We start from the raw sequence: 26,919 nt of genomic DNA, 5'->3' as shown, positions 1-26,919 counted from the left end.
CCCGGCTAATTTTCATATTTTTAGTAGAGATGGGGTTTCACCATGTTAGCCAGCTGATCTTGAACTCCTGTCTCTGGTCCAGTTTTCTTATCTCGCGAATGGTTCCAGAATAAATGATTTTGCAGGCTTTTTTCAGCCCTGAAGTTGTGCTAATGTGACTCACAGTTATTATTTTCTCTAAGTTTCCCTCAAAGTTTTTAAAAATAGCTTTCTAGACAACCTAAAAATTGCAGCTGAAAACTGTAATAAAAATAAAAGTTGTACCTTACTCATTAAATCTCTTTTCTGCAAAGAGATCATGTTCTGATTTACTCTTCAGTTGGTAAGTAAAATTAGATAAGTCATATTAGAGTTGGCTGCAAAATGGTAAGAGGATTCCTAGACAGTAATTTTGCTTTCTTAGAGTGAGTTCTACAGTTGCCCCAAAATAGGATGGCTTTAATATGACTAGATAATCCTCTGCTCTGAAATAACCTTTTTCTGAAGGTAATCAACTAGGAAGAAATATTTTTAAAATATCTCATATGTCAGTTTGTATTCCATAATCAACAGTGGTTTATTGTGGTTAGTACTATAATAAGTACTAGTCAAGATGCCTTGTTTAGGTTGGGTGCATCCCGTTGTCCTGTTTGTTGAAGGTTTTCACTTTGAGAAGATTGTATAGATTTCTACCCAGCTATCTTTAATAGACCTTAAAATTATGTAGGTTATATCATCAGCTTGTCTTGTATTTGCCTATTTAAAATCATATGCAGGGTGGGGCTGGGAGGAAAAGAAAAAAAAGGAAAAAAGCAGTCATATGCAAAAGCATTTTCTTTTTTTAAAGAGGGGCTCACTGTGTTGCTCAGGCTGGAGTGTAGTGGTGCAGTCATAGCTCACTTATGCAGAAGCGTTTAACACCACTCTTAGTGGTTGTTGAATAACTTTTGTGGTGCTTTGTAGATAAACTATTGAAAACTTGGTTCTTGGCCTTCTCACTCCTTAGGGAATTGTGTGGATTTGTCTTGCTCGCTGGCCCTCTAGTATGACACTTTTGTTCTCCATTTGTGGGGCGGCATGTGCACTGCATGGTAATCATTTCTGCTGAGGACTGTGTAGAGATGCCATTCAGGTAGCTGTTTTAGCCTTTGAGCCTCTGTGTGTGTTCTGAAGCCTAATGAGAGCCATTTCAGGTGGTTTTTGTCACTTGCCACCCCCAACTGCAGACTTGTTCTAGCTTCTTCCACCTTGTAAGTATAACTCTTTTCTGAAAAAGTACCTCCTACATGGCTGCCTTACTGATGCCCAGGTTCCTTCTTTCATCTGTTTTGCTCTTTGCCTACCTTTGCTGGTTGTTGTTGTTCTTCATCTTTCTTTTTCTTTTTTTTAAATTTTATTTTAAATCATACCCTCCTATTTGTTCCACCAAACTCATATACTACTTTGCTTTTGCAGCTGCTGCTTTGAATCTTTACTCTTGCTTTTTTCACGTGTTCCCTTGCCTTGCCTTTGGTATGTTTTTTGTTTTGAGGTGACATCCAGTCATGTAATATTCTGGAAGTCCAAGAGATCCAGAAAGTCAAACACTAGACAACTTAAGGTTTATTACTCACAAGTCCTTTCTGTGTAGATATTTACGTTTTGGGGTCACAGGCTTCGTTAGTAACCTGTTATCATATGAATCATACATTGAAGTGTTTGATGAACTATAACACTTTTCCTTGTTAATCACTACTAGCATCATTACTATATTTCATTATCATCATCTGACTTTCTTACTTCATCTCCATGACCAGCATTTTCACCTGTTTTGGCATGTGCTCGTCCCCCTTTTTTGTACTCCTTTTCCTTCCATTCTTTGCCTAATTGCTACTTGTCCTTCATTTCTCTGTCTGGGCCTCACTCAGCCTTGATTCACCCATGTTACAGAGACCTGTGAATACTCCAGTTCTAGCTCTTAGTACACTGTTCTCTTATCTCCTACTGTATTCGTTCTCAGTCCTCAGACATGCTGCTCTAGCAACACATTATTCCTAGAAAACTCCAGGTACTTTCCCACTCTCAGCATACCCACATGGCAGCTTCTGCTCTTCTTTGATCTCTGCTCACATATCACTGAGTCTGTGAGGCCTGTCCTGACAACGTCACTTTAGATTGCTCCCTCACCTACCCTTCCCCATGTGTTCTTTCCTCTTGTTGCTTTATTTTTGTCTGGAGCACTTGCCACTATCTGACATACTGTGTACTTATTGATTAAAACGGATTATATCATGGCGGGGCACGGTGGCTCACACCTGTAATCCCAGCACTTTGGGAGGCTGAAGCGGGCGGATCACCTGAGGTCAGGAGTTCAAGACCAGCCTGACCAATATGGTGAAACCTCATATCTACTAAAAATACAAAAACTTGCCGGACATAGTGGTGTGCACCTGCAGTGCCAGCTACTCAGGAGGCTGGGACAGGAGAATCGCTTGAACCTGGGAGGTGGAAGTTGCAGTGAGCCGAGATCGCACCACTGTACGCTAGCCTGGATGACAGAATGAGACTCTGTCTCAAACAGACAAACAAACAAACAAACAAAATAAATAATAGGATTATATCAGTCTCCTTACTACAATGTAAATCTTATGAAGGCAGAGATTTTGTTCTCTGACATATCCATAGGTGCCTTGAAGAAGGCTTGATATGTAATGGGGTTGTATATAAGTATTGAATGAATAAATCATCACTTCTCTCTCTCTCTCTCTAGTATACAGTAACCTCCTTGAGAGCAGGAAACATGTTTTGGTTCTTTTTAAATTAAATTAAATTAAATTTAATTAATTTTTTTTTTAATTTTACTTTATGTTCCAGGATGCATGTGCAGAATGTGTAGGCTTGTTACATAGGAATACATGTGCCATGGTGGTTTGCTGCCCCTATCAACCCGTTATCTGGGTTTTAAACCCTATATGCATTAGGTTCTTATATTTATATAAGTGTAAACACTCAGCAAGTGATTGGTAAATTGTCACTTCAGTGTGTGTCTTCAGATGCGATTTAATACTAAACCTTTCTATGTTGACTGCTGGGTTGTGTTCAGGAGGTTAGTGTGTTATGGCAAAATTGTAGTGAAACAAAAGCAGTAAATACGTTTGGGAACTTTATTCTTTTTTTTCTTTTTTTGAGATGGAGTCTTGCTCTGTTGCCCAGGCTGCAGTGCAGTGGCGCGATCTCGGCTCGCTGCAAGCTCTGCCTCCCGGGTTCATGCCGTTCTCCTTCCTCAGCCTCCTGAGTAGCTGGGATTACAGGCACCTGCCACCATGCCCACGTGGATCACGAGGTCAAGAGCTTGAGACCATCCTGGCCAACATGGTGAAACCCCATCTCTACTAAAAATACAAAAATTAACTGGGCGTGGTGGCACGTGCCTGTAGTCCCAGCTACTCGGGAGGCTGAGGCAGGAGAATCACTTGAACCCCAGAGGTGAGGTTGCAGTGATCTGAGATCGCGCCACTGCAGCCTGGTGACAAAGGAAGACTCCGTCTCAAAAAAAAAAAAAGACTTGGAGGATTTATTTGTTTGGGGTTGATTTAGTTTTAGGTCTAATCTTTATGATTCTTATCTTACGTATTAATAAAAGAAAAATCTCTTTACATTTAATTCTGGCCTGTATCCTCAAAGGGCATGATTTGCTTCTTGCTTTTCTAGCATGGTATGTTAAATTATAAGACTCTTTGCCCCTTTAACTGTGCGCTTCCTTCCTTAGGAATCAGAGAAGATCATTGCTGAGTTGAATGAAACTTGGGAAGAGAAGCTTCGTAAAACAGAGGCCATCAGAATGGAGAGGTCAGGAGGTTAAAATCTGGAAATGTTTCTAAGTTTTCTAGGGGATGTGGATTACTTTATCGTAAGAAAAGATAAAATATAAATTAAAATCAAAGAGTCTGCCCTTCTAAAACACAAAACGAAACCAAAAAAATGGACAGGGATTTATGGCCAGTTGAATTTATGCTTTGAAATGACATCTACATATTTAAATATTATCTAGGGAGTCACAGGTTTATTAGTTACCATATTACATGTTGCTAGGGATTCATAAAAATGGAACATATTGGCCAGGCGCGGTGGCTCACGCCTGTAATGCCAGCACTTTGGGAGGCTGAGGTGGGCAGATCACGAGGTCGGGAGATCGAGACCATCCTGGCTAGCACGGTGAAACCCCATCTCTACTAAAAATACAAAACAAATTAGCCGGGCATGGTGGTGGGCACCTGTAGTCCCAGCTACTCGGGAGGATGAGGCAGGAGAATGGCGTGAACCTGGAAGGCAGAGTTTGCAGTGAGCCGAGATGGTGCCACTGCACTGCAGCCTGGGTGACAGCAAGACTCTGTCTCAAAAAAAAAAAAAAAAAGGAATAGCCTCTTCTTTTCTTTTTTATATTAATATGCATATCATTTATGAATTATTGACTATCCCAAAGTCAGTTGAGACAAAGTTCTTATCTCAGTGAATATAACTTTAACAAAGCAAGATTTAATTTATTTTGAATGTGATGTTGCTTTTAGAAATAACTTCTCATTAATGATGAGATAAGCACATTATTTTATGTTTGCATTATTGGCTATAAACATGGCCAGTTGTTTTTGCTTTGCAGGCTTTATTTTGCAATTCATATTAGACTGATTTAATTGACATTTTGGTATTAGTGTTCTGATATACCTGTTTTTTTCCTAGAGAGGCTTTGTTGGCTGAGATGGGAGTTGCCATTCGGGAAGATGGAGGAACCCTAGGGGTTTTCTCACCTAAAAAGGTAGGAAACAATGCTGTGAAACCTAATCAGACAGAGACACTTTTTGTTTGTCTTTGTTACTGGGGCACTTCATGTCTTTCAGGACCTACTCTCCCCCTTATTATCTTGATACTTGCCTTAATTTCAGATATTTCTGATTTCATCTTAGAGCATGGTCTTATAGTACAAAGGCAGCCTATTTCTAAAATGCCTATCTTGTTTACTATTTACAAAAGAAAAAACCTAAGGCAATATGTAACCTTTGGCCATGATTCAGTTTGTTTAGTCATCTTATTTGTTGCTTTCTCTTAAATTCCCAGCCTAACCTAGCGTACTTTCAGTTTTGGCTACTCTTTCATGTAGATTTTCCCACAGAAGTCGTCTACCCTGCTTTATAACTTTTTGGAACCAATTTCAGCTGTACAGGTTTGTGGAGAATAATACTGCTTCCATTTGCTTCTGCAATTTGTATTATAGACAGCCATTGTACTAAGTAAAGCAATTCCTGTCCCTATCCTTTTAGACTCCTCTGCTTCCTTCTTCATTTTTTAAAAAGTGTCTCCAATAGTTACCTTCCTTTTTGCATAATCATAGTTATGAAGTAGTTACGTAGCTTTTAGCTAATTAGAGTAGTAAGGGGTTTTTTGTTTTTTTCTTAAACTAAGTTGCAACGTCTTGTTGGATACTAGAAAATGACTATCAAATGGTTATTTTGTGTGCTTATGTATCAGAAAATAGGAGAACATATATCGATGTACAAAGCATGTATTTTATGCCACTAGTAAATTGTCCTTTATTTCAAGTGACCTCACATTGGCTATTGGAGACTTAAACATCTTTATTCACAGGTTCTGTTGATGATCTCTCTAAGTTAGGATACAAGGGGTGGTGAGTTTTGAATTGGTACTTTTATGTGATATGAAATATTCCTGTGGTTTTCGCTACAATTCTTCTGGTCAGGTTTTTCTATCCTGGCCACATAACTTTTTTTTTTTTTTCTTCCCAAATTCCAATGTGTTATTTTCAACAGAAAAGACTGATGTAAAGACATTTTAGATGCATATTGTAGAATAGAACAGTAAGTATTTTATATGTTTATATTATGAAAGGTTAGTGGTTTTCACAGTTTTAATAGTTTTTCCTTCAGTAAGACATGTATTCATTCAGATATGTTACTTAGGATTATATAGATTTTAGCAGTTACAGTTTTGGTGGAATTTAATTGTGCCTATGCATATGTCTAATAAAGGTATTTTATAACATCTTACAGTATTAAAAACTGTGAGGAAATTTTTTTTTTTTTTTTGAGACAGAGTCTCACTCTGTCGCCAGGCTGGACTGCAGTGGTGTGATCTTGGCTCACTGCAACCTCCGCCTTCCGGGTTCAAGTGATTCTCCTGCCTCAGCCTCCCAAGTAGCTGGACTGCAGGCGCATGCCACCACGCCCAGCTAAGTTTTGTATTTTTAGTAGAGATGGTTTCACCATGTTGGCCAAGGGTGGTCTTGATCTCTTGACTTTGTGATCCACCCACTTCAGCCTCTCGAAGTGCTGGGATTACAGGCATGAGCCACTGTGCCTGGCTGGAAAATTTTTATTATAACAACTAGTGAAAATATTATGCATTTAACATAAATCATAAATAACTTGAACAAATGTTGAGATGTACACTGCATGGAATTCCAAAGTGAGATCTCTGCTTCCAAAGCTTTTTCTTACTTTAATTTTACCCATCTTGCTTTAGCTTTCTAGACTTCTTCATGAAAGGAAGGGATATACCAGTGACCACATCCAAACTCAGTCTTAGGACCTGTTTCTGAGATTCCATTTTTCAAATTATGATGTGCTTTAAAGAATGCTACTCACAAAGGGCTTTGACTTTCTCAAACCAGTCAAGTTCTTCAACTACAAAGGGGGATGCTAGTTGAGAAGATGTGGAGGTTTTTCAGATTTCTCTTTAACCATCTTTTATAGTTCCTTTTCCTACCCCCTCATCTGACTCTTCTTTCATTCTTCCACATTTGCTGGCACTCTCTTGAGTAGATTTTGGCCTCAAGACCATGTGACTTATTTTTGGATTCCAGTGGGTTATTTTCACTAAAGAAGGTTGGTTTTTTAAAAAGATTTTAGAAATATTAGAGTTAGACGAAGAGGATTGTTAGAAGATGTTTATCTTATCGAATATCAGTAATTTTACTTTTTTCTTTAAGGTAAAGACTAATAAATTAAAATATTTTAAGATAAAGACAAATTAATAACTGGGATCATAGAAGAACTGATAAAAATTATAGTGGGAAGTGGTGGGGGGGTATGGGGACATTTTAATAAAAGTAAATATTTCTTGAGATTTTTACCCAGGCATTTACAAATATTATAATTATTCCATTCAGAGAATTGGCCTGTCATTTTTTCCTTGTGCTTTGACCTTATCAAAAATTGGGTCTTGTTTTTTTATCCCAGAACTCATGTTTTAAAATGGAATGCCAGGCACAGTGGCTCACTCCTATAGTCCCAACACTTTGGGAGGCCAAGGAGGGTGGGTCAGTTGAGGTCAGTAGTTCGAGACCAGCCTGGCCAACATGGTGAAACCCTGCCTCCACTAAAAATAGAAAAATTAGCCAGGCGTGGTGGCGAACACCTGTAATCCCAGCTACTTGAGAGGCTGAGGCAGGAGAATCACTTGAACCTGGAAGGCAGAGGTTGCAGTGAGTCAAAATCATGCCGCTGTACTCTAGACAGAGCGAGACTCTGTCTCAAATTAAGTAATTAATTAAAATAAAATAGAATGCACTTGGTTCCGTTTGGTGAGGCCTGAAGAGAGTGTTTTCTCTTTATTATGGAACCGCAACTGGGGATAAAAAGAAATCCCTCTCTAGGCTCTGTGGAGAGTTGGAGAAGCCTGGCCTCTTGTAGGCCCCTGTTGTTACCACAGCTCTCTCATGGTGCCCTGCTCCAAATTGATCATCTGTAATCTTTTTCAGACCCCACATCTTGTTAACCTCAATGAAGACCCACTAATGTCTGAGTGCCTACTTTATTACATCAAAGATGGAATTACAAGGTATATTTATTTCCTGTTTTGGTCACTTCGTGTTTTTTCCCCCTCTTAGATAATTGAATAACTAAAGGGAAGGGGTTGAAAAAATTAACGTAATGATTTGCTGTATTTTTTGTCTGAAATAGTTACAAACTATCCTCTCTTTCCAAATAATGTGTTTTTGCCACTGGAGCCAGTTACTATGTAGTTTTTCTCTGAAGACCCTAAATAATTTTTTTTTCCTTTAACAAATATACATTCCTTAGGGATTTTATTTGACTCATGTCTTTATAATACTGTATGAGTTACATTGGTATATCAGTGCTCCTTGTTTCTTATTCTGATGTAGAGAGGTTGATCATATGTGAGGATAGAATTCATAGTTGAAAGCTTCTGATGCAACAAGGCAATACCTTTTTTGTACGTACCAAAGGATATTCTTTGGAATAAAGAGGTTCATTGTTTGTAGTGCTTTCTGTGTCTGAATTTCCCTGGGAAACACTTTCTCTTGTGTTCAGGGTTGGCCAAGCAGATGCTGAGCGGCGCCAGGACATAGTGCTGAGCGGGGCTCACATTAAAGAAGAGCATTGTATCTTCCGGAGTGAGAGAAGCAACAGCGGGGAAGGTGAGCATTCCTGGCTGGAGCTTCAGCAACAACATTTTCATTTTATATTATGAGAAATCCTTAAGACTTTGTATTCTCTGTCTATCAGTAGTACTTTCTTATACAATCTAATTCTGAAAAATGGAGAGACCTAGGCTGCTTATGAATGCAGAGATGGACAAGGCTGCTTTACATGAAAATAGCTTGGACAAAAGAAGCCCTTTTGTTACTGCCAAGAACTGAGAAGGACATAGGCAATTAGGCTTGGTCTGGAATGTTAATTATTTAATAGAAAAGTAAGAAAATAGCAAATATCCTGGGTAATAGGAGATTTGAAGGACATTAAGTCTTAACCCAGCAGAATTTATTTTTATCTAAAAGGGAAGAAAAAGTCAGTCTTGATTTTTGCCTGGGTTATTAACAAAACAACCATTTAATGGTTTTTTTCTGTTATATAAGTCACTCATTCCCTTATCAAAATATTAGCTTTTCAGTCTTTAGTTTCTGGTTATTACCTATATCTCATCCTTACAATTTCTGACGGTTCTGAGTTTTATTGACTGAACTGTCAGAGATCACTGAAACTAATATTTCCTATCATCTTCTTAGGTTTATCAAATAGAGTTAAATGTTCTTGTGTTAGCCATGGCCACAGATAGCCTCTTCTATTGGGGCTAGTTCTGGTACCCCAAAATGAACTACTGTATAGACAACTTCAGCCACTTGATTGATTGCAGGGATTTATTCTACTTACTGCAAATCCTGATAAGCAACTGCTTTCCATTATTTGATTCCAATAGTTTGTAATGATAACATTAATTTGTGTTTGTTCCTCTTAGTTATCGTGACCTTAGAGCCCTGTGAGCGCTCAGAAACCTATGTAAATGGCAAGAGGGTGTCCCAGCCTGTTCAGCTGCGCTCAGGTGAGACTGGGAGAGGTTTGCCATCTTCAGCAATGTGCACATGGCTTCTGTGACAACTCTAATTTTTGGCTGTTTAAAGGCTGAAGTAATAGTCAGCATTAGGATTTTTGTTCTTGTGAAAACAACAGCTCTGAAAGCTGTCTTTTCACATTAGGGAGGGGTGAGGTTATTAAATAGATATTATATATTAAAAAAATTATTTCTTAACCCTATTTTTCTGTTTTGTGCTAGGAAACCGTATCATCATGGGTAAAAACCATGTTTTCCGCTTTAACCACCCGGAACAAGCACGAGCTGAGCGAGAGAAGACTCCTTCTGCTGAGACCCCCTCTGAGCCTGTGGACTGGACATTTGCCCAGAGGGAGCTTCTGGAAAAACAAGGAATTGATATGAAACAAGAGATGGAGAAAAGGTAATGCAAGTTACGCAGCCCATATGACTGTTTCTTCTTTTAAACATGTAATACTAATAGCATTCTTGAATTTTTTTTTTTTTTTTTTTTTTTTTTTTTTTACTTCTAGGCTACAGGAAATGGAGATCTTATACAAAAAGGAGAAGGAAGAAGCAGATCTTCTTTTGGAGCAGCAGAGACTGGTAGGAGTCCTGAATCTGCTAAACTGTTGGGAAAAGGGCAGCTTGTTCCCATACTTTCCCTGTTCCACAGAGCAGTACTCACCCAAATTGCTTCTGTCTCAATGATACCAAGCACTATTCTTTAATTTCCTTAATGGAGAATGAACTTAAATCTCCCGGTAGCCTTAGCCTGAAAAAATAGTCCACAGAGGTACTCTTTTGGGCTTTTTATGTCTTAAAGCCAAATCTTAACTTCTGTTACAACCAAATACTTTTTGAGGAAATAGAGCTTTTCTGGTAGCCTTTGCCTCTTGATAGTGGTTTTGGAATTTGCTTCAGTGGTGGTTCTTTAAATGATAATTACTCTGAATATTGAATTTGGTGAGAGTTTGCCTTGGTTTTGTTTCTGATCACTTGATAGTACTAATTCTCTGCTCTTGGGCTGACTTTGGGATTGTTCTTACGCTGGGCAGACTTTTTTTTTTTAAGTTAAACTGTGTCTAAAAGTGTTGCTGCACAGTTGCATGTGTTACTCCTTTCCTTATCCCCTGCATGGAGTCTGAATTCTCAATCAGGTTCTCAGTGGCATGTGTGGTAGCGGTGGGAGCAGAGGCTGCATACCCAGCCCGGACAGGACAGAAGGCTTGCTTCCTTTGAGGGAAGGAGGATTTGAGTGAGCAGCTGGAAAGTCTGTTTAAGGTCCCAGCTATTGATACAATACTAATGGCTTCAGCGTTTTATAATGGTAATTGATTTCCCAGATTTGATAGAAACTGAATCTCATGAATAAATAAGTTGATCCATTAGTTAGATTTTCATTTTTAAAGCCAACCAAACAACCAATTTTGGTTAACAAAGCTGTGGTTATAAGAACCTTCTCAGCATTCATTTGATATGTAAGAATAAAGTATAACTAACCTTTGGATACTGTGGATGCAGTTTAGGAAGTTCTCATTTTTTAAGATTCAGTTGTATCTTTCTTTTAAGGTAAGGGGGCATTAGGGAGAAAGTTCAAGCACTGGCTTCTTTCCTTAGTATAAAATACAGCATGTAAACTACAGCCTTATAGTCATGCTCTGTGCTTTGGAGAAGAAGGGGCTAGTGCTAAGTGGGCCAGAAACGTGAAGGACTTGAGCAAAAGCAACCTTTTCCAGAGTACCTCAGTTCTCAGGCATGGGCATGGATTAAACCAGTTAGTTTGTTATCTTGTAAATTATAGTAAAGCCCTAAAAAGAATGGATTGTAAGAATAAATCAAGGGTTTGGGGCAAGATAATAGCAGTGTTACCAACAGAGGCTCTTTAGGAGGCCTTTTTAGCATTAAGTTTTTAATGAAAACGGAAAGAACTAGCTACAATGTGATTAGTGGCTTGAAAGGTTTGTGACACAAGAAGATGTCTTTTATCTTAATAATGTAGTACATTCTAATAACATGCCTCTGATGGTCTGTGAGAGATCAAATGAGGACAGGTGTAATTAAGCTCTATTATTAACAATAATGCCTTGTATTTGTATAGTGCTTTATAATTTACAGAGAGCGTTAACATCCATCAATTTATTTGACCCTCAAAACAACCCTCTTTGTTTACTTATGCATATGTATAAGTAAAATATGTAATATTACCTCCAGTTGAGGAAACCAAAACTTGGCTGGGCGCGGTGGGTCACGCCTGTAATCCCAGCACTTTGGGAAGCCGAGGCGGGTGGATCACCTGAGGTCAGGAGTTTGAGACCAGCCTGGCCAACATAGTGAAACCCCATGTCTACTAAAAATACAAAAAAGTAGCTGGGCATGGTGGCGGGCACCTGTAATCCCACCTACTCAGGAGGCTGAGGCAGGAGAACCGCTTGAACCCAGGAGGTGGAGGTTGCAGTGAGCCGATATTGTGCCATTGCACTCTAGCCTGGGCAACAAGAGCCTAACTCCATCTCAAAAAAAAAAAAAAATGTAGATACTGATGGAGTAAGTCTGGGTTGGGACCTGAGTGTGCGTTTCCAACAAGCTCCTAGGTGATGCCAATGCTGCTGGTCCTGGGACCTCACTTAGAATAACTAAGCATGGTGCTCGCTTCGGCAGCACATATACTAAAATTGGAACGATACAGAGAAGATTAGCATGGCCCCTGCGCAAGGATGACACGCAAATTCGTGAAGCGTTCCATATTTTAACAAAAAAAAAAAAAAGAAAAAGAAAAACCACAAAAACAAAACAAAACAAGACAAACAAAAAAAGAATAACTAAGCACGGCAGAATAAGGATGCCTGGTGCTATCCATAACCAAGAGTTGGTGATCATTCTGTGCCCTAAAATAAAGATGGCCACTAAATAAAGAGAAAGTGAATGTCTAAGACGTATTTAGTTTCTAGGGAATGTACATACCCTGCAGATAATCAGATTCTGGTTGTTGTTTGCTCTGTGTATCTGAAAGCAAGCCAGGATTTCAAGAGCAGCTTCTTAAAGCAAGGAAGTTGCTTTCCTCTCAAAGGTCTGTCTGTTCCACTTTCATTTCTTGACTTAAGGGAGGAACTGATTTCTAACACTTCAGCCTGAAGAATATCTACCAGTAGTAATACTGAATGGAAAATGTCTTTATATATTACCCTGTATTGGTCAATTAACAGATGTATTTCTAATGCACCCTGTGAATAAACATTGAGAGAATACAAAGGAATTATTAATCAGTAAATATTTATTTAATATTTACCATATGTAATCACTTTTTGCATAATGTCAGCATTAAACAATGGAATTCAGGCTCATGAGTTTTCTATTCTGATAGTTCCCAAATGCATCACATTGTTAGGGTGCTGAGTATTTTCTTCAGTTAGTGCTCTAGGATACCCTGGTCCTTTCTGTGCTTGCTTTTTACACACAGTTTTGGGATCTTCTCTCTTCTTATTTGCATAAGTTCCTTGCAGAGTCTCTTTAGGAGGCCTACTTGCATTTGGCATTTAATGAAAGCCGAAGGATCATTTTGTGACATGTGAATTGACCAGACCTCAGTAGCTTTTCCAACTCCTTAATAAATGAATCTAAATATTTTAAAAATCTGGCCAGGCGCGGTGGCTCACGCCTGTAATCCCAGCACTTTGGGAGGCCAGGGCTGGCAGATCAGTTGAGGTCAGGAGTTCGAGACCAGCCTGGCCAACATAGTGAAACCCCATCTCTACTGAAAATACAAAAATTAGCAGGACGTCTTGGTGGGCACCTGTAATCCCAGCTGCTTGGGAGGCTGAGGCAGGAGAATTGCTTAAACCTAGCAGGCGGAGGTTGCGGTGAGCCAAGATCGCGCAACTGCACTCAAGCCTGGGCGATAAAGCTAGACTCAGTGTCAAATAATAATAATAATAATAATAATATAGATAAATATAAAAAATTCTTTTTTGACATGGAGATAGGATTTATATCACATAAACTTTGCATACAGTTTTTAGTATCACCATCAATATGTGACAGGGTGATACATTTGAACTTTAAAGAGGACATACTCTACAGAGTCAAAATGGCAGTATTTTAAAAAGAAAGAAAATGACAGCTGCTAGATTTTACTTGAGTTGAGTTCTTTTGGATTTATGTAGACTTATTTATTTTTATTTTAGAGTTTAAAGATAACTTTTGTCTCTTAAGCATGATATTAAAACAATTCTTAGAATACTTGTCATTTCCTGAATTAGGTAATATTCATTTCATCCTTAAGCAATTTGAAGAGGAAAAGAAAAACAGCCAGAAAAAAAGTGATAGTTGTTGGTTATGTGGGAAAGAATCAAAGAGAATTTGTTTATGTTCTGTAAAATTCAGTTTATACATATTTGCAAAAAATCCTCTTCAGGAGTCAGACATAGTTTTTTCTCTAATATTTATGAATGTCATATTTATCACTTAAAATTAGCCATTATGATTTTTAAAACTAAAAATGAAAAGAAAAATTAATGTAGAGTCTGTATAAATTTAGCAAACTTTTGTTGCTAAGTTATCAAATAGGTGGAAGTTATAAATGGGCTTAGTACTCATTTGTAGGTCAATAGAAATAATACAAATCAGTGGCAAGATTTTTAAATTCAGAGGCCAAATTATTATTATTATTGTGGAAAGTTACTTTTTTTGTTCCTTAGAAAGTGACTATACAGGCAAATCTTTGGTTTTGTCAGGTGTGATGATGTGTGCCTGTAGTCCCGGCTAAGGCAGGAAGATCACTTGAGTGCAAGTGTTTGAGACCAGTTTGGGTCCCTGTCTCAAAAAACAAAGCAAACAAAGAAACAAACAAAAACAACAAACTTTGGTCTAGGAGGCAAGGTACTATTTATCAGTTTCAAGCAAACAAACTCCTCTAGAGATATTTTTGGTAGCCACAGTGAATAAAAGATTGACTGTTAGTAACTATTTTCATTTACTAGACTGCCCTGAACTACTCATCTGTGAGTTATTTTTTTTTTTTAAGTGAAAGCATGTTTATTAAGAAAATAAAGGAATAGGCTGGGTGCGGTGGCTCACCCCTGTAATCCCAGCACTTTGGGAGGCCGAGGTGGGTGGATCACCTGAAGTCAGGAGTTCAAGACCAGCCGGGCCAACATGGTGAAACCCCATCTCTACCAAAAATGCAAAAATTAGGTAGGCGTGGTGGCAGGTGCCTGTAGTCCCAGCTACTCGGGAGGCTGAGGCAGGAGAATTACTTGAACCCAAGAGGTGGAGGTTGCAGTGAGCCGAGATCGGGCACTCCAGCCTGGGCGACAGAGCAAGATTCTGTCTCAAAAAAAAGAAAGAAAGAAAGAAAGTAAAGCAATAAAGAATGGCTACTTCATAGGCAGAGCAGCTGAGTATTTTCTTTTCCCACCAACTTTTATCTCCCGAATAGAAATTCTTTCTAATCCCACTTACTATTTGGAATTCTAAATCCAACATTGCTTTCACAGAGATCCATGTTATCAAGATTTGCTTGTATTAGTTAAGAGCGATTGCTTATTATCTATACAGCCCTTGAAATTACATTGTTGTGAAGTCAGGCTGCTGTTTTAGGGCTAAGTAAGGTTTTCTGAAAAAGAGGCAGTGGTGCAAAGACAGCTGGAAAGACAGAGTTAAACATACCTTTTAAAGTGGATCAATTTTATGTAACCAGAGTATAATCTTTGTGTTTTATGTGTTTATTGGAAGAGTTGTCACTTAAAGTGATATTCCTCAAATAGCTAAAAATGTCCTGCGTTTTCTAGATAGAAAATATCTCTAAGTTGTACTTATTAAAATGTGACTTGGGGAATTTTAAATTATATTCAGTGGAAGTATATTTGCCCAGCTTATTTTTGTTCGGGTAATTTATTTCTCAAAATTTTGGAGGTGAGGTCTTTATTGATTTGTGTGTGTGAAAAACAAGACAAAACACACCCACTATGAGGATCCTTTAAAAAAAAGCTTTCTTGTTATCCAGATAACACACTTTAATTGTACGATGGAAATGGATAAATTTAACATGACAAAAAATAGCAAATCCTCTGCTCATGGAAAGATGATTTCCAAACCCTCTTGTCTTACAGAAGAAAACATTTGGTTGATTAAGAACTGACATGGTCTGCTCATAGGGATTCTTAGCATTTTTAACATCATCCCTGTTTGACTGCTTCTTTTTCTACATTCTCATCTTCTAACTTTTTTCTAGGGCTGCTCTTTTTAGTAAAGCTAAACAAAACCTGGCGTCCTACAGCCTTACTAACCTTTGTTAATCCGCCTGCTCGTCACATCTTTGTATGGCATCTGTGCTCACTCATGGGGGAAAGAGATTCTGGAAGAAGCAACAGCAATAACCAAGGCAAATGTGGGGAAGTGTCTGCATGGGTTGTTAGCATGATGTGTGGGGCCTAGGTTTTACTTCATTTTCTTCAGATAGTGAGGTCGTTAAGTCACGCCATTTGAATAATTTTGTATGACCATAGGGTGACAAACTCATCCCTGTTGTCAATTCTCCTAAGAAATTTGGTGGCAAATTTCATCACTTAAGCCAGAAAGTGGAAATTTGGATTAGGGATGCCAAATAAGCAAATCTTTATATTAATAGAAATGTACATAGGCGTATGTCTTAATAGACTTCCACATTATTGAGGGGTTTTTTTTGGTTTTGTTTTGTTTTTTAGTTTTTTTGGTCTTATTTTTAAATTTGGTTAAGGCTTTTTTGCTTGCTTTTTCTTCGATTTAATTTTCCTTTTTTACATTTTAATTTTGGTTATTTTGGGGCCATTTTTTGATTTTGTTTTTCCAAAGGACGCGGATTCTGATAGCGGGGACGATTCTGACAAGAGGTCGTGTGAAGAGAGCTGGAAACTGATTACTTCTCTGAGAGAAAAGCTACCTCCCAGCAAGTTGCAAACCATTGTTAAAAAATGTGGCCTGCCAAGCAGTGGGAAGAAACGTGAACCAATTAAAATGTATCAGATACCCCAAAGAAGGCGCTTGAGTAAAGATTCCAAGTGGGTCACAATCTCAGATCTTAAAATTCAGGCTGTCAAAGAGATTTGCTATGAGGTTGCTCTCAACGACTTCAGGCACAGTCGGCAGGAGATTGAAGCCCTGGCCATTGTCAAGATGAAGGAGCTTTGTGCCATGTATGGCAAGAAAGACCCCAATGAGCGGGACTCCTGGAGGGCAGTGGCCAGGGACGTCTGGGATACCGTCGGTGTTGGGGATGAGAAGATCGAAGACGTCATGGCCACTGGGAAAGGCAGCACTGATGTAGATGACCTCAAGGTTCATATAGACAAGCTGGAAGATATTTTGCAAGAAGTCAAAAAGCAAAATAACATGAAAGACGAGGAGATAAAAGTCTTAAGAAATAAAATGCTCAAAATGGAAAAAGTCTTGCCACTGATCGGATCTCAGGAACAGAAAAGCCCAGGAAGCCACAAAGCAAAGGAGCCTGTTGGTGCTGGTGTTAGTAGCACCTCTGAGAATAATGTAAGTAAAGGAGACAATGGAGAACTTGCAAAAGAAGAACGTGTTTCCCAGCTGATGAATGGGGATCCAGCTTTTAGACGTGGACGTCTGCGCTGGATGAGGCAAGAGCAAATTCGGTTTAAGAACTTGCAACAGCAGGAGATAACGAAGCAGCTTCGTCGGCAGAATGTACCTCATAGGTTCATCCCTCCTGAGAACCGGAAGCCCCGCTTCCCCTTTAAGAGCAACCCTAAACACAGAAACTCTTGGAGTCCTGGGACACATATCATCATAACAGAAGATGAGGTTATAGAGCTTAGGATTCCAAAAGACGATGAAGCAAGGAAAGGGAATAAAGAAGAGAGCCAAGAAAAAGGGGGTAAAGGAGCTTTTAAGGATCCCCAGTTTCCATGGGGCTCTCAAGGAATGAGAAGTCAAGATCACATCCAAGTTAGCAAGCAGCACATTAATAATCAGCAACAGCCACCTCAACTACGTTGGAGAAGCAATTCTCTCAATAATGGCCAGCCGAAAAGTACGCGCTGCCAGGCATCTGCCTCCGCGGAGTCATTAAACTCCCACAGTGGTCACCCCACTGCTGATGTACAGACTTTCCAGGCAAAGCGCCATATTCATCAACACCGTCAGTCTTACTGTAATTATAACACTGGAGGTCAGTTAGAGGGCAATGCAGCCACTTCCTATCAGAAGCAGACTGACAAACCCAGCCACTGTAGCCAGTTTGTGACACCTCCGCGGATGAGGAGACAGTTCTCAGCACCCAATCTCAAAGCTGGTCGAGAAACCACAGTATAAATCAGTTACTGGACAAACTTGAAATCATGGTGGAAGAAACAGACAGTGTTAGCTCATGATTTGATTTGGTTCTACCTTTGGCCTTGAGTTCTTATTATTTACATTATAAATATTAACTGGTTTTATATTGTTAAGACAAAACACTGGTAAAAGTTTCAACACCTCCCTTTTGCTTGTATACCATAAATGGGCAGTTTCTGAAATTTTGGATAAAGCATCAAGAACTCCTTTTTCTGAAACGTTCCTCCTTTTTTAGTGCCTAATTAATATACTTACTTACACAGACTTGTCCCATCTTGTTGTAAGTTTATGTTTTTATAATGCCTATAAATTAATCTGACATCCAGAAAGACCTGCCTCTTAGTTTATGCAGACATTCAAAAGGAGAATTTGATAAGCAGAATTAAATGTCTGTTACTCATAAATGTTAGAAATTGGTTTAAAAATAATAACATGCAACTGGGTGGGCACAGCTTTGGATTTCTCATCCACGTCTGTTCCCTTCTTTAAATATGATTAGAATTTTCGTAAGCCAAAACTAAAGGTCTTCAAACATATCTTGCAGTACATAGCTTTGCATCTTCCACACAACTTCCACGTCTTCTTTTATTCTGTATTTTACAAAAAACTCATATAATGGTTTTTTCTTTTGAATGTATCAGAATATGTATGAAATTTGTCATATCAGAATCTATAAATTGGCACTGTGTCTGGGATTCTGTTTGTGGTTTGCATTTTGAAGTTCAATGTGTCATTTGACACACATGCACACAAAGTGAACTATTCACCAAAATCATGCCAACAGAAATACCAACAAAAAACTTGTGTAGCTTGTAAGGAGGTTATTTGGCTTGAGAGGGAAGAGGTGGGACAGACATGGGGGACAAAGCTACAGCATATGGCTCTGTGGTGCTGCTTTTTTCCAATAGTTGATGAAATAGTGAAATAAAAGTTAACTTTGGTTGGGCTTGGAATAAAGGAGATGATACATAATAAACTATTCTTTGGTTAGCATTAGTAATGCTTGTAGACACTCAAACAAGGAAGGCGAAGTCCTGATGATGATTTATTGTATCAATACCTCATTTTATTTGGTTGTGGTCTCAGTTTGCCTCACTGGAGAATCCACTAAGAAAGATGGATTTTAATGGGAAGAAAATAATTATTTTCTACATCGTTCCTCATCTCTTGAGTTTGTCAAAAAGTTTTCTAAGAGGCAGTGTGAAGAGCCAGAGATGTCTGAAATTGCCTGACTTCATGTTTTGGAAGATTCCTAAGTCACATGAAATCATCTATCAAACACTTGTCTTCCAAACGGTGTGAAAAACTACAGCCAAGATAGCAGTTAGCATTCAAGGAAGCCTTAAAGATTGTGATTATGTTTTTTTTTCCTTTGCGTGTGGGCACTATGCTTTATTAGAACACATTATTTTTAATCATAGTATTTTTTCTTTGCCTCTAAGAAAATACTTTCTTAATGCTCAGAAAGTTGCTTCCAATTAATGTTTTTTTCCCCTTAAAAAGAGAAGCTTTGAGAGATATTTTTGCTTTCATAGCTAGAACAGTTGAAGTCTTCAACTGAGGTTTTATAGCAGATTAGACATGGGTAAATGATGTCTGTAATGGGTTGACTTACTGAGATGACAATCTCCTGTGCCATTTGGTTTGAATGTACTTGATAGGCTGCTTCAAATCAGTCACTTCAATGCATTTTGTGTAAACCCAGTTGTCCTTTTTTATTCCTCTTTAGACATAAATGTGCTAACTATTCCTTTCTAGACACAATTTATTTTCTAAGATTAAAAATAATAATTGCTAGGTTTGGTGGCACATGCGTACAGCCCCAGCTACTTGGGAGGCTGAAGCAGGAGGATCCCTAGAGCCCAGGAGTTCTGGGCTGTGGTACACTATGCCAGTTAGGTGTAAGTTTGGCATCAATATGGTGATGTCCCTGAAGCGGGAAACCACAAACTTGCCTAAGGAGGGGTGAACCCAGCCCAGGTTGGAAATGGAGCAGGCCAAAACTCCCAGGCTGATCAGTAATGGGATCTTGCGTATGAATAGCCAGTGCACTGCAGCCAGGACAACAGAGTGAGAACCTGTCTTTAAAAAAAAAAAAAAAAGGTAATATTTATTATATTATTCAGGTTTCAACTCTGTAGCAAAAATGGGCTCTCATTTCCCTAACTTGAGATAACATAGGGTAGGTCCATATATTTTCATTCTTACAGTGGTCTTTTCATGGGAGTGAATGAGTTACTCTCCACTGGTGATTAGGTAACACTGTAGAATGAAGAGTTGTATAATATATTCATTTACAGCTGTGGATTGTGGTAAGGACTATGTCCACAGTGATATTCCAAAGAATTGGGTTTATATTTGTGCTTCATCTGTTAATCCCAGGTGTCCTCATGTTGCTGAAATATTTAGATAGCTAAAATAGCCCTTAATTTCACAGATGACCAGGAAGAAATTAACCAAGGTTTTATTGACTGCCATGTATGTCCCATGATGCATTTCTGAGCAAATGCTTATCCTAGAGAATAACTCTGTATGAATAAAATTGCTTAATTGAGTCTCTTACTAAATAAGTAACTAGAGCCATGCTTTTGTGAGCTCTTGGTATGGCCCATATTACTTTGTTTTTTGTTTTTGTTATTGTTGTTTTGTGATAGTCTTGCTCTGTCGCCCAGGCTGCAGCGCAGTGGCACAATCTCAGCTCACTGCAACCTCTGCCTCCTGGGTTCAAGCAATTCTCCTGTCTCAGCCTCCTGGGTAGCTGGGACTACAGGTGCATGCCACCACGCCTGGCTAACTTTTGTATTTTTAGTAGAGACAGGGTTTCACCATGTTGGTCAGGCTGGTCTCGAACTCCTAACCTCAGGTGATCCACCTGCCTTGGCCTCCCAAAGTGCTGAGATTACAGGCGTGAGCCACCGCGCCTGGCCTGTTTGTTTTTTTAATGTGATTTTTCTCTAAGCTTAAATACCACAAGGCCAAAGAGAAATGGTCATAATTTAAACCATTATTATATTGTTGAGGTATCCCTAGCTATTATTATAGCAAAGTGGGAAAAAAGTGTTTATTCTATTGAAGTTATGTAATGATCCGACATTAATGGGAATATAGAGGAGTCCTAATTAATTGGTATAATTTCACAAAGTGGAATGGTATTCCTTGGAGAGTTAAAGACATTCTCTTTAGTAAGTGTAAACCAAAGGGCATTTTCTTTATTCCTGCTTCTAATTCCTTCTAGCCCAGTGAATTATTTCTCTTTTCACTGGTAATGTGATGAATGGGAAGTGTTTATTACATTGAAGTGACTTGAAGTGACCTTTTGTGCTTTAGGTGCAGGTTGACACTGAAAAAAAACAAAACACTGAATTTTTCACACCTATGTCTGCATTAAAGGCTGTTTTACTACCGGAAGTTACATAGACTTCCTGCAGTCAGCTGCTGTGCCCCAGTGCCTTACTGGTCCTTTGTAGATTTGCCTTAATGATTTGTACAAATGACTGGGAGGCGGGGATGCTGCCTGTGTCCTGGTGAACCTTAATGAAGGGGCCGTCTTAGGCACAGTGCAAAACAAGCATTTGTCCTGTACTGTTAGAGCCAAAATTGTGATGAGCAATACTGATAATTGTCCAGTTTATGTCATCTTTCCCAGATTTTAAAATCTGTTCTAGATATTCTTAGCTTGAACCACTTTTGATTGTGAAATGTATTAGGTGTTGTCCCATTATTACTGTAAAATGAAGTTTTGAATCTTCTTGTTAATAAACTGTGGATTTCCCCTCTCAATTTCTTAAACAACAACAAAAAAATGCTTGAAGATTGTCTTTGAGTGTAAGATCTGCCTTTTCAGAAAGGGAGTGTTAGTTTGTAATGTTAAAAAATAAAGACCTCATTCAATAAAAGTTGAAGTCATCTTTTAAGAGTGTGATTTCTCTCTATGTGGGAAGAGGGAAAAGGAAAGCAAGGTAATGCTAACTAAACCTGGTTTTGACTTTTATTTATTGCTTTTTCATCTGAAGATGGTTGTAAACTAAATCTTCTTTTTGATATTTCTATGTGAACTTGATTAGTTTTAAAGCTTTTGCTTTAGCTACCCTTTTCTGTTTAACAAAATTCTATCTTAAGTGAGATCTTTCAGCCCTATTTTATGCCACATTTCACTTACATAAAATCTTTTCTCACAAAAGATGAATAAGGATATTACTTTCTGATTTGAGTTTAGTTTAACCATGTTTTCAGTTTTTTCTCTACATACTCTTGGTTTGAAGTTCTTTTAAATGAAATGATTTATTTTCCTTTATATGGGCAGAAACTAAATTTCTAAAAAGTTTTGAGTGACTCTGCAGCTTTTCTTTCTCCTTTAACCTCTGCTTTTCTTCACCCAGAGTATTGGTGGTACACTAGAGAGGCAACAGGACAAAGCAGAATATTTTTCTGGAATGGACCACTAGTCTCATTGAAAATTTGGACCTGACATTATTTTTTAATGTTTAAAAACAACATAATCACGCATCATGGGATAGAATACAAAATCCACATGAGTTTTTAATATGAAATCTGAAACTTTAGAGAAGTGTTATGCCTGAATCGGTCTGCTTCCAGCCTCATACCCTTTTCCTTCAGGTACTTTGTATTCCTTTGCTGTCGGAGAAACTGTTGGAAAAGTTGCAATGTCCCTACCATTTATAGGGTGACACAGAAGATTACAGTGTGATATGTGTAGTGACACTGTGCTGATGAGACTGTGGCCACACAGTGCTGCTGGTGGTGAGGAGCGAAGTTAAGTGTTGTCAACAACTGGAGTGTCATCTTGGGTGTGGATATTTTCCTTCCAGCTATTGCTTGCTAATTATAATCTGCCTAATATTAGGAGCCAAGCCTTTAACGTCTAAAACAGCCTAACCGGAAAACTCAGAATGGTGATATTGATTTTACTGTGAATATCACCTTCTCAGAGGTGCCTTAATTGTACCACCATCATCTCTCATCGAGAGTACCCTAGCTTGTCTCTTTGCTTCTATTCTTGACCCCTATAATCCAATGTCCACATAGCAACCAAGATCATCTTTTAAAAACATAAATCATATCTTGTCAGTGTCCTCAGGGGCTTTCCATTGCATGAAAGAATCTTAGTCTTACTGTAGTCTCCAAGGCTTTACATGTTTTGGCTGCTTACCTACCACTCTTAACACTGTCACTCTCACACCACAGACACTCTGCCCTTTTTTTTGTTCCTTGTATATGCCAAGTTTCTTCCCACCTCTGGGCTCTTGCACTTCTCAAGCCTGGAGCCCATTTCCATCATGCTTACCTCCCCTTCCAGACTTGAGCTCCTCAGCTCTTTCTGCCCAGCCCACCACAAATTGACTCACTGTTTTAATAATGATGGCCTGTAATTATCTTTTCTTTGTATTTGTTTGGTTCTTCCACGAGAATGTAAGCTCACCTAGAATAAATGCCGTATCTGTCTTATTCACTTCGCCAGTCATATAAATCCATAACCTGGAAGAGTGGTTCTCAAACTTTAATGTCAGTTAGAATTTTGGGGACTTATGAGAACACAGACTATTGGGCCCACCTCCAGAGTTTCTGATTCACTAGGTCTGGGGCAAGACCTGATAAATTTGCATACCTGATAAATTCCCAGGTGATTCTGATGCTGCTGGTCCAGTAAACACCTTTGATAACCAGTGATCTGGAATGGGGGCTTGGTAAGCATTTTCTGTAAAACACTAGATAGTAAATATTTTAGACTTAGTGGACCATGTGGTCTTTTTTGTGAAACTGTTCAACTCTATTGTTGTAGTACGAAAGCAGCCATAGACAATATGGAAATGAACAAGGGTGGCCGTGTTCCAGTCAAACTGTGTTTACAGAAACAGGCAGTGGGCTGGATCTAGCCCGAAGGCCATAGTTTGCCGACCCTGATCTAGAAGATAGCTACTTCTGATAAATATTTATCTAAAAGATCAGTATGTGACTGTGTATGTGATCTAGAAGACAGTTATATGCCAGTTGCTGGGATGAGTGGTAAGTGACAAATGTGTGGTCCCTGGCCTCATAAAGTTCTCAGAGTTATGGAGGGAGACAGCTGTAATAACCACATCAGTAGTGAGTCAGTACATTTGTGACAAGTGCCATGATGGAAAAACACAAGGTGCTCTGAAAGGGTTTAGCGGGTGCCTTTGGGAATGAAAAGTGGCCTCTCATTGCTCTTAGCTGACAATGTTTTTGTTTCACTGAGGAAAAAAAGCAATCAGAAGAAACTTTGTTTTCTTCCTTTGTCTAGTTTTGCCTGCATCATCCATCCATACCTGTACTGGGCTTTCCCTCCTGTTAGTGGATAAACTGTCCTTGATCCTCTCCTAGCCCAGCCCTTGCTCCCTGCATTCCATGCCCTCTCAAGAACTTGTTGAACATTTACCCCCTTCTCTTTTACATCATCAGTTTCTCTCCTGGATTATTCCTGCCAGCATGCAAACATGTCACCAGTTGCAAAAGTTTTCTGTACTTATTACGTCCTACTTGCCTACCTCCCATTCTTTTTTTTTTTTTTTTTTTTTTGAGATAGAGTCTCACTCTGTCACCCAGGCTGGAGTGCAGTGGCACGATCTCAGCTTACTGCAACCTCTACCTTCCGGGTTCAAGTAATTCTCCTGCCTCCTGAGTAGCTGGGACTACAGGTGAACGCCACCACACCGAGCTAATTTTTGTATTTTTAGTAGAGACGGACGGGGTCTCACCATGTTGGCTAGGCTGGTCTTGAACTCCTGACCTCAGGTGATCCACCTGTCTCAGCCTCCCAAAGTGCTGGGATTACGGGTGTGAGCCACCGCTCCAGGCCCCATTTTTTCTTTTCATTATTTCCTATCCTCATTCTTGCTGGAACTCATCTAGTCAGACTCTTGTTCTCCCCTCACCACCAAAGCTGCTCTTATCAGAGTCACAAAAGCTCTTCTTGGTGATAGATTCAGTGCATTTTCTCAGTCCTCATCTTACTGAATGTCTCTGGCATTTGACACAGTTGTCTGCTCTTCATGGGACACTTTCTTCTCTTGGCTTCTTTTCCTTGAACCTTTCTAGCTGCTCCATCATGGTCTGTGGACACAGACCTTGGCTATTTCTATATGTTTCTCTGTTCCCCCTTCCATTTTTGTACTGATGGTGAAGATAATGATAACTCATATATTGAGCATGTATTACATGTATTAATACACATAAACCTTTTACATGTTTTGACTCATTGAGTCCTCACAACACCCCTCTTCTGTGAGGTAGGTATTGCTTATTCCCTTTTCACATACTTTCCCAGTGTAACACGGCTACTCAGCGGGAGAGCCAGAGCCAGTCCCAGGGAGTCATTCTGTCTGCAAACCTCTGCCCTGCCTCGCCTTCTGCTGACTCTCAGGTGTCCTCTCTCTCCAGCCTGGGCCCCTACCCTGAGCTCTAGATGCTGATACACAACTACTGCCTGACATCCAAATCACTGGCAGGCACCTTACATTTAAATCATTTGAACTGGAGCAGCTAGCTCAGGCCACAAATCCAAGTCACCTTTAGTTTCTCTTTTTCTTCACATCCCATGATCAGATCATCAGTAGATCCTGTTTGCTCTCCCTGTAAAACATATCCTGACTCCATCTCTTTTCACCACCTTTGCTGCTAATACCCTGGTCCAAGCCACCACAGTGCTGGACAGTGCTGTGACAGCCTCATGACCATTCTTCTTATTTCCATAGTTCCTCCTAAGTCCCACAGAGAATAATGTTTTTAAAACATATCCCAGCTCTAAACCACCCAGCAGTTTCCATTAGAATAACATCCCCAGACCTTACCATGGTCTATAAGGCCATCTATACTCCATTTGCTACCTGATTACATCTGATGCATCTCCTACCCGTCTCCCTACTCTTGCCATTCCATCCACACAAGTTTTCTTGCTTTTCCTGAAATATGTGGTGCCCCTTTCCATTTCAGGACCTTGGCACTTGCTGTTACTATGAATTTGAGTAGAATAACCCCTGCCAAAGACCTCTGCCTGCTTAACCTACTTCCCAGACCACTCAGTCTAGAAGTCTGTCTCCCATTCTTCTCCCTGGTAGTCTCTAACCCTATCTTTATCTTTCTTCATACTAGTACTCGCCACTAAAATCCGTCTATATTTTGTTTACTCTTTATCATCTCTGTCTCCTTTGTCAATGGAACCCTTGTCTTATTGACCACTAGCATTTGGCACATAGTAGGAGCACAAAAGGTATTTGCTGAGTGGATGGATGGATAATGGTTTAAAAATTATGCTCTGGATTGCCTGGGCTCAAGTCTCATTTTTAGCATTTGCTTAACCTCTTTCTTTCTCTTTAACATGAGGCTAACTATATAGTACCATCTTTATTTTTTTGTTTTGTTTTGTTTTTTGTTTTTTTATTGAGACAGAGTCTTGCTCTGTCACCTAGGCTGGAGTGTGTGACACGATCTTGGCTCACTGCAACCTCTGCTGCCCTGGTTCAAGCGATTCTTGTGGCTCAGCCTCCCAAGTAGCTGAGACTACAGGCACACGCCACCACGCCCTACTTATTTTTTTGTATTTTTAGTAGAGATGAGTTTTGCCATGGTGACCAGACTGGTTTCAAACTCCCGACCTCAGGTGATCCGTCCACCTTGGCCTCCCAAAGTTCTGGGATTACAGGCATGAGCCACCACGCCTAGCCTAGTACCATCTTTATAAGGTTATTGAGAAGATTGTAATAATTCATGTTTAACATTAAGAACACTTCCTGATACAAAATAAGCTTAAAAACCAGGGTAGATAGGTAGGAGAGAACATTCTAGTAGAGAGAACAGCCAGTGCTGTGCCTTTATAAATATGGGGCATATTTTGAACTAGTTAGGATTTTTTTTTTTTTTTTTTTTTTTTTTGAGATGGAGTCTCGCTCTGTCACCCAGGCTGGAGTGCAGTGGCGCAATCTCGGCTCACTACAAGCTCCGCCTCCTGGGTTCACACCATTCTCCTGCCTCAGGCTCCCGAGTAGCTGGGACTACAGGTGCCCACCACCACACCCGGCTAATTTTTTGTAGTTTTAGTAGAGACGGGTTTTCACTGTGTTAGCCAGGATGGTCTTGATCTCCTGACCTCGTGATCTGCCCACCTTGGCCTCCCAAAGTGTTGAGATTACAGGCGTGAGCCACCGTGCTTGGCCATTAGGATTTCTTATAAACATAAATGTCTACTGAAAAAATTATTATTATTATTATTATTACTGAGACAGAGTTTCACTCTTGTTGCCCAGG

The 26,919-nt window shown here is 39.4% G+C and overlaps 1 protein-coding gene and 1 non-coding gene across 20 annotated transcripts in view; both read left to right on the top strand.

Moving 5' to 3' along the window:
• Positions 1–26,919, top strand: part of KIF1B (kinesin family member 1B) — a 211,485-nt gene that overhangs the window by 77,422 nt on the left and 107,144 nt on the right. For 17 of the 19 annotated variants that reach the window (XM_063594801.1, XM_063594790.1, XM_063594798.1 and 14 more), the window contains 7 exons: positions 3,728–3,807; positions 4,696–4,771; positions 7,730–7,809; positions 8,304–8,410; positions 9,229–9,312; positions 9,544–9,724; positions 9,834–9,906. In XM_063594801.1, coding sequence (XP_063450871.1) covers positions 3,728–3,807; positions 4,696–4,771; positions 7,730–7,809; positions 8,304–8,410; positions 9,229–9,312; positions 9,544–9,724; positions 9,834–9,906 — 681 coding nt within the window. Of the gene's footprint in view, positions 1–3,727; positions 3,808–4,695; positions 4,772–7,729; positions 7,810–8,303; positions 8,411–9,228; positions 9,313–9,543; positions 9,725–9,833; positions 9,907–16,131; positions 21,552–26,919 lie in introns of those variants that run through there. The other 2 variants (XM_034955106.3, XM_055104019.2) reach the window with 1 other exon arrangement.
• Positions 11,946–12,052, top strand: LOC112438259 (U6 spliceosomal RNA). The gene has a single exon (XR_003026711.1). It is a non-coding gene; the product is annotated as a U6 spliceosomal RNA (small nuclear RNA).

This window comes from Pan paniscus, chromosome 1 (assembly GCF_029289425.2).
Source record: "Pan paniscus chromosome 1, NHGRI_mPanPan1-v2.0_pri, whole genome shotgun sequence".
In the NCBI taxonomy this organism is placed as follows: domain Eukaryota; kingdom Metazoa; phylum Chordata; class Mammalia; order Primates; family Hominidae; genus Pan; species Pan paniscus.
The sequence above is the reverse complement of the archived record's forward strand: the minus strand, read 5'-3'. Positions and strand labels throughout refer to the sequence as shown.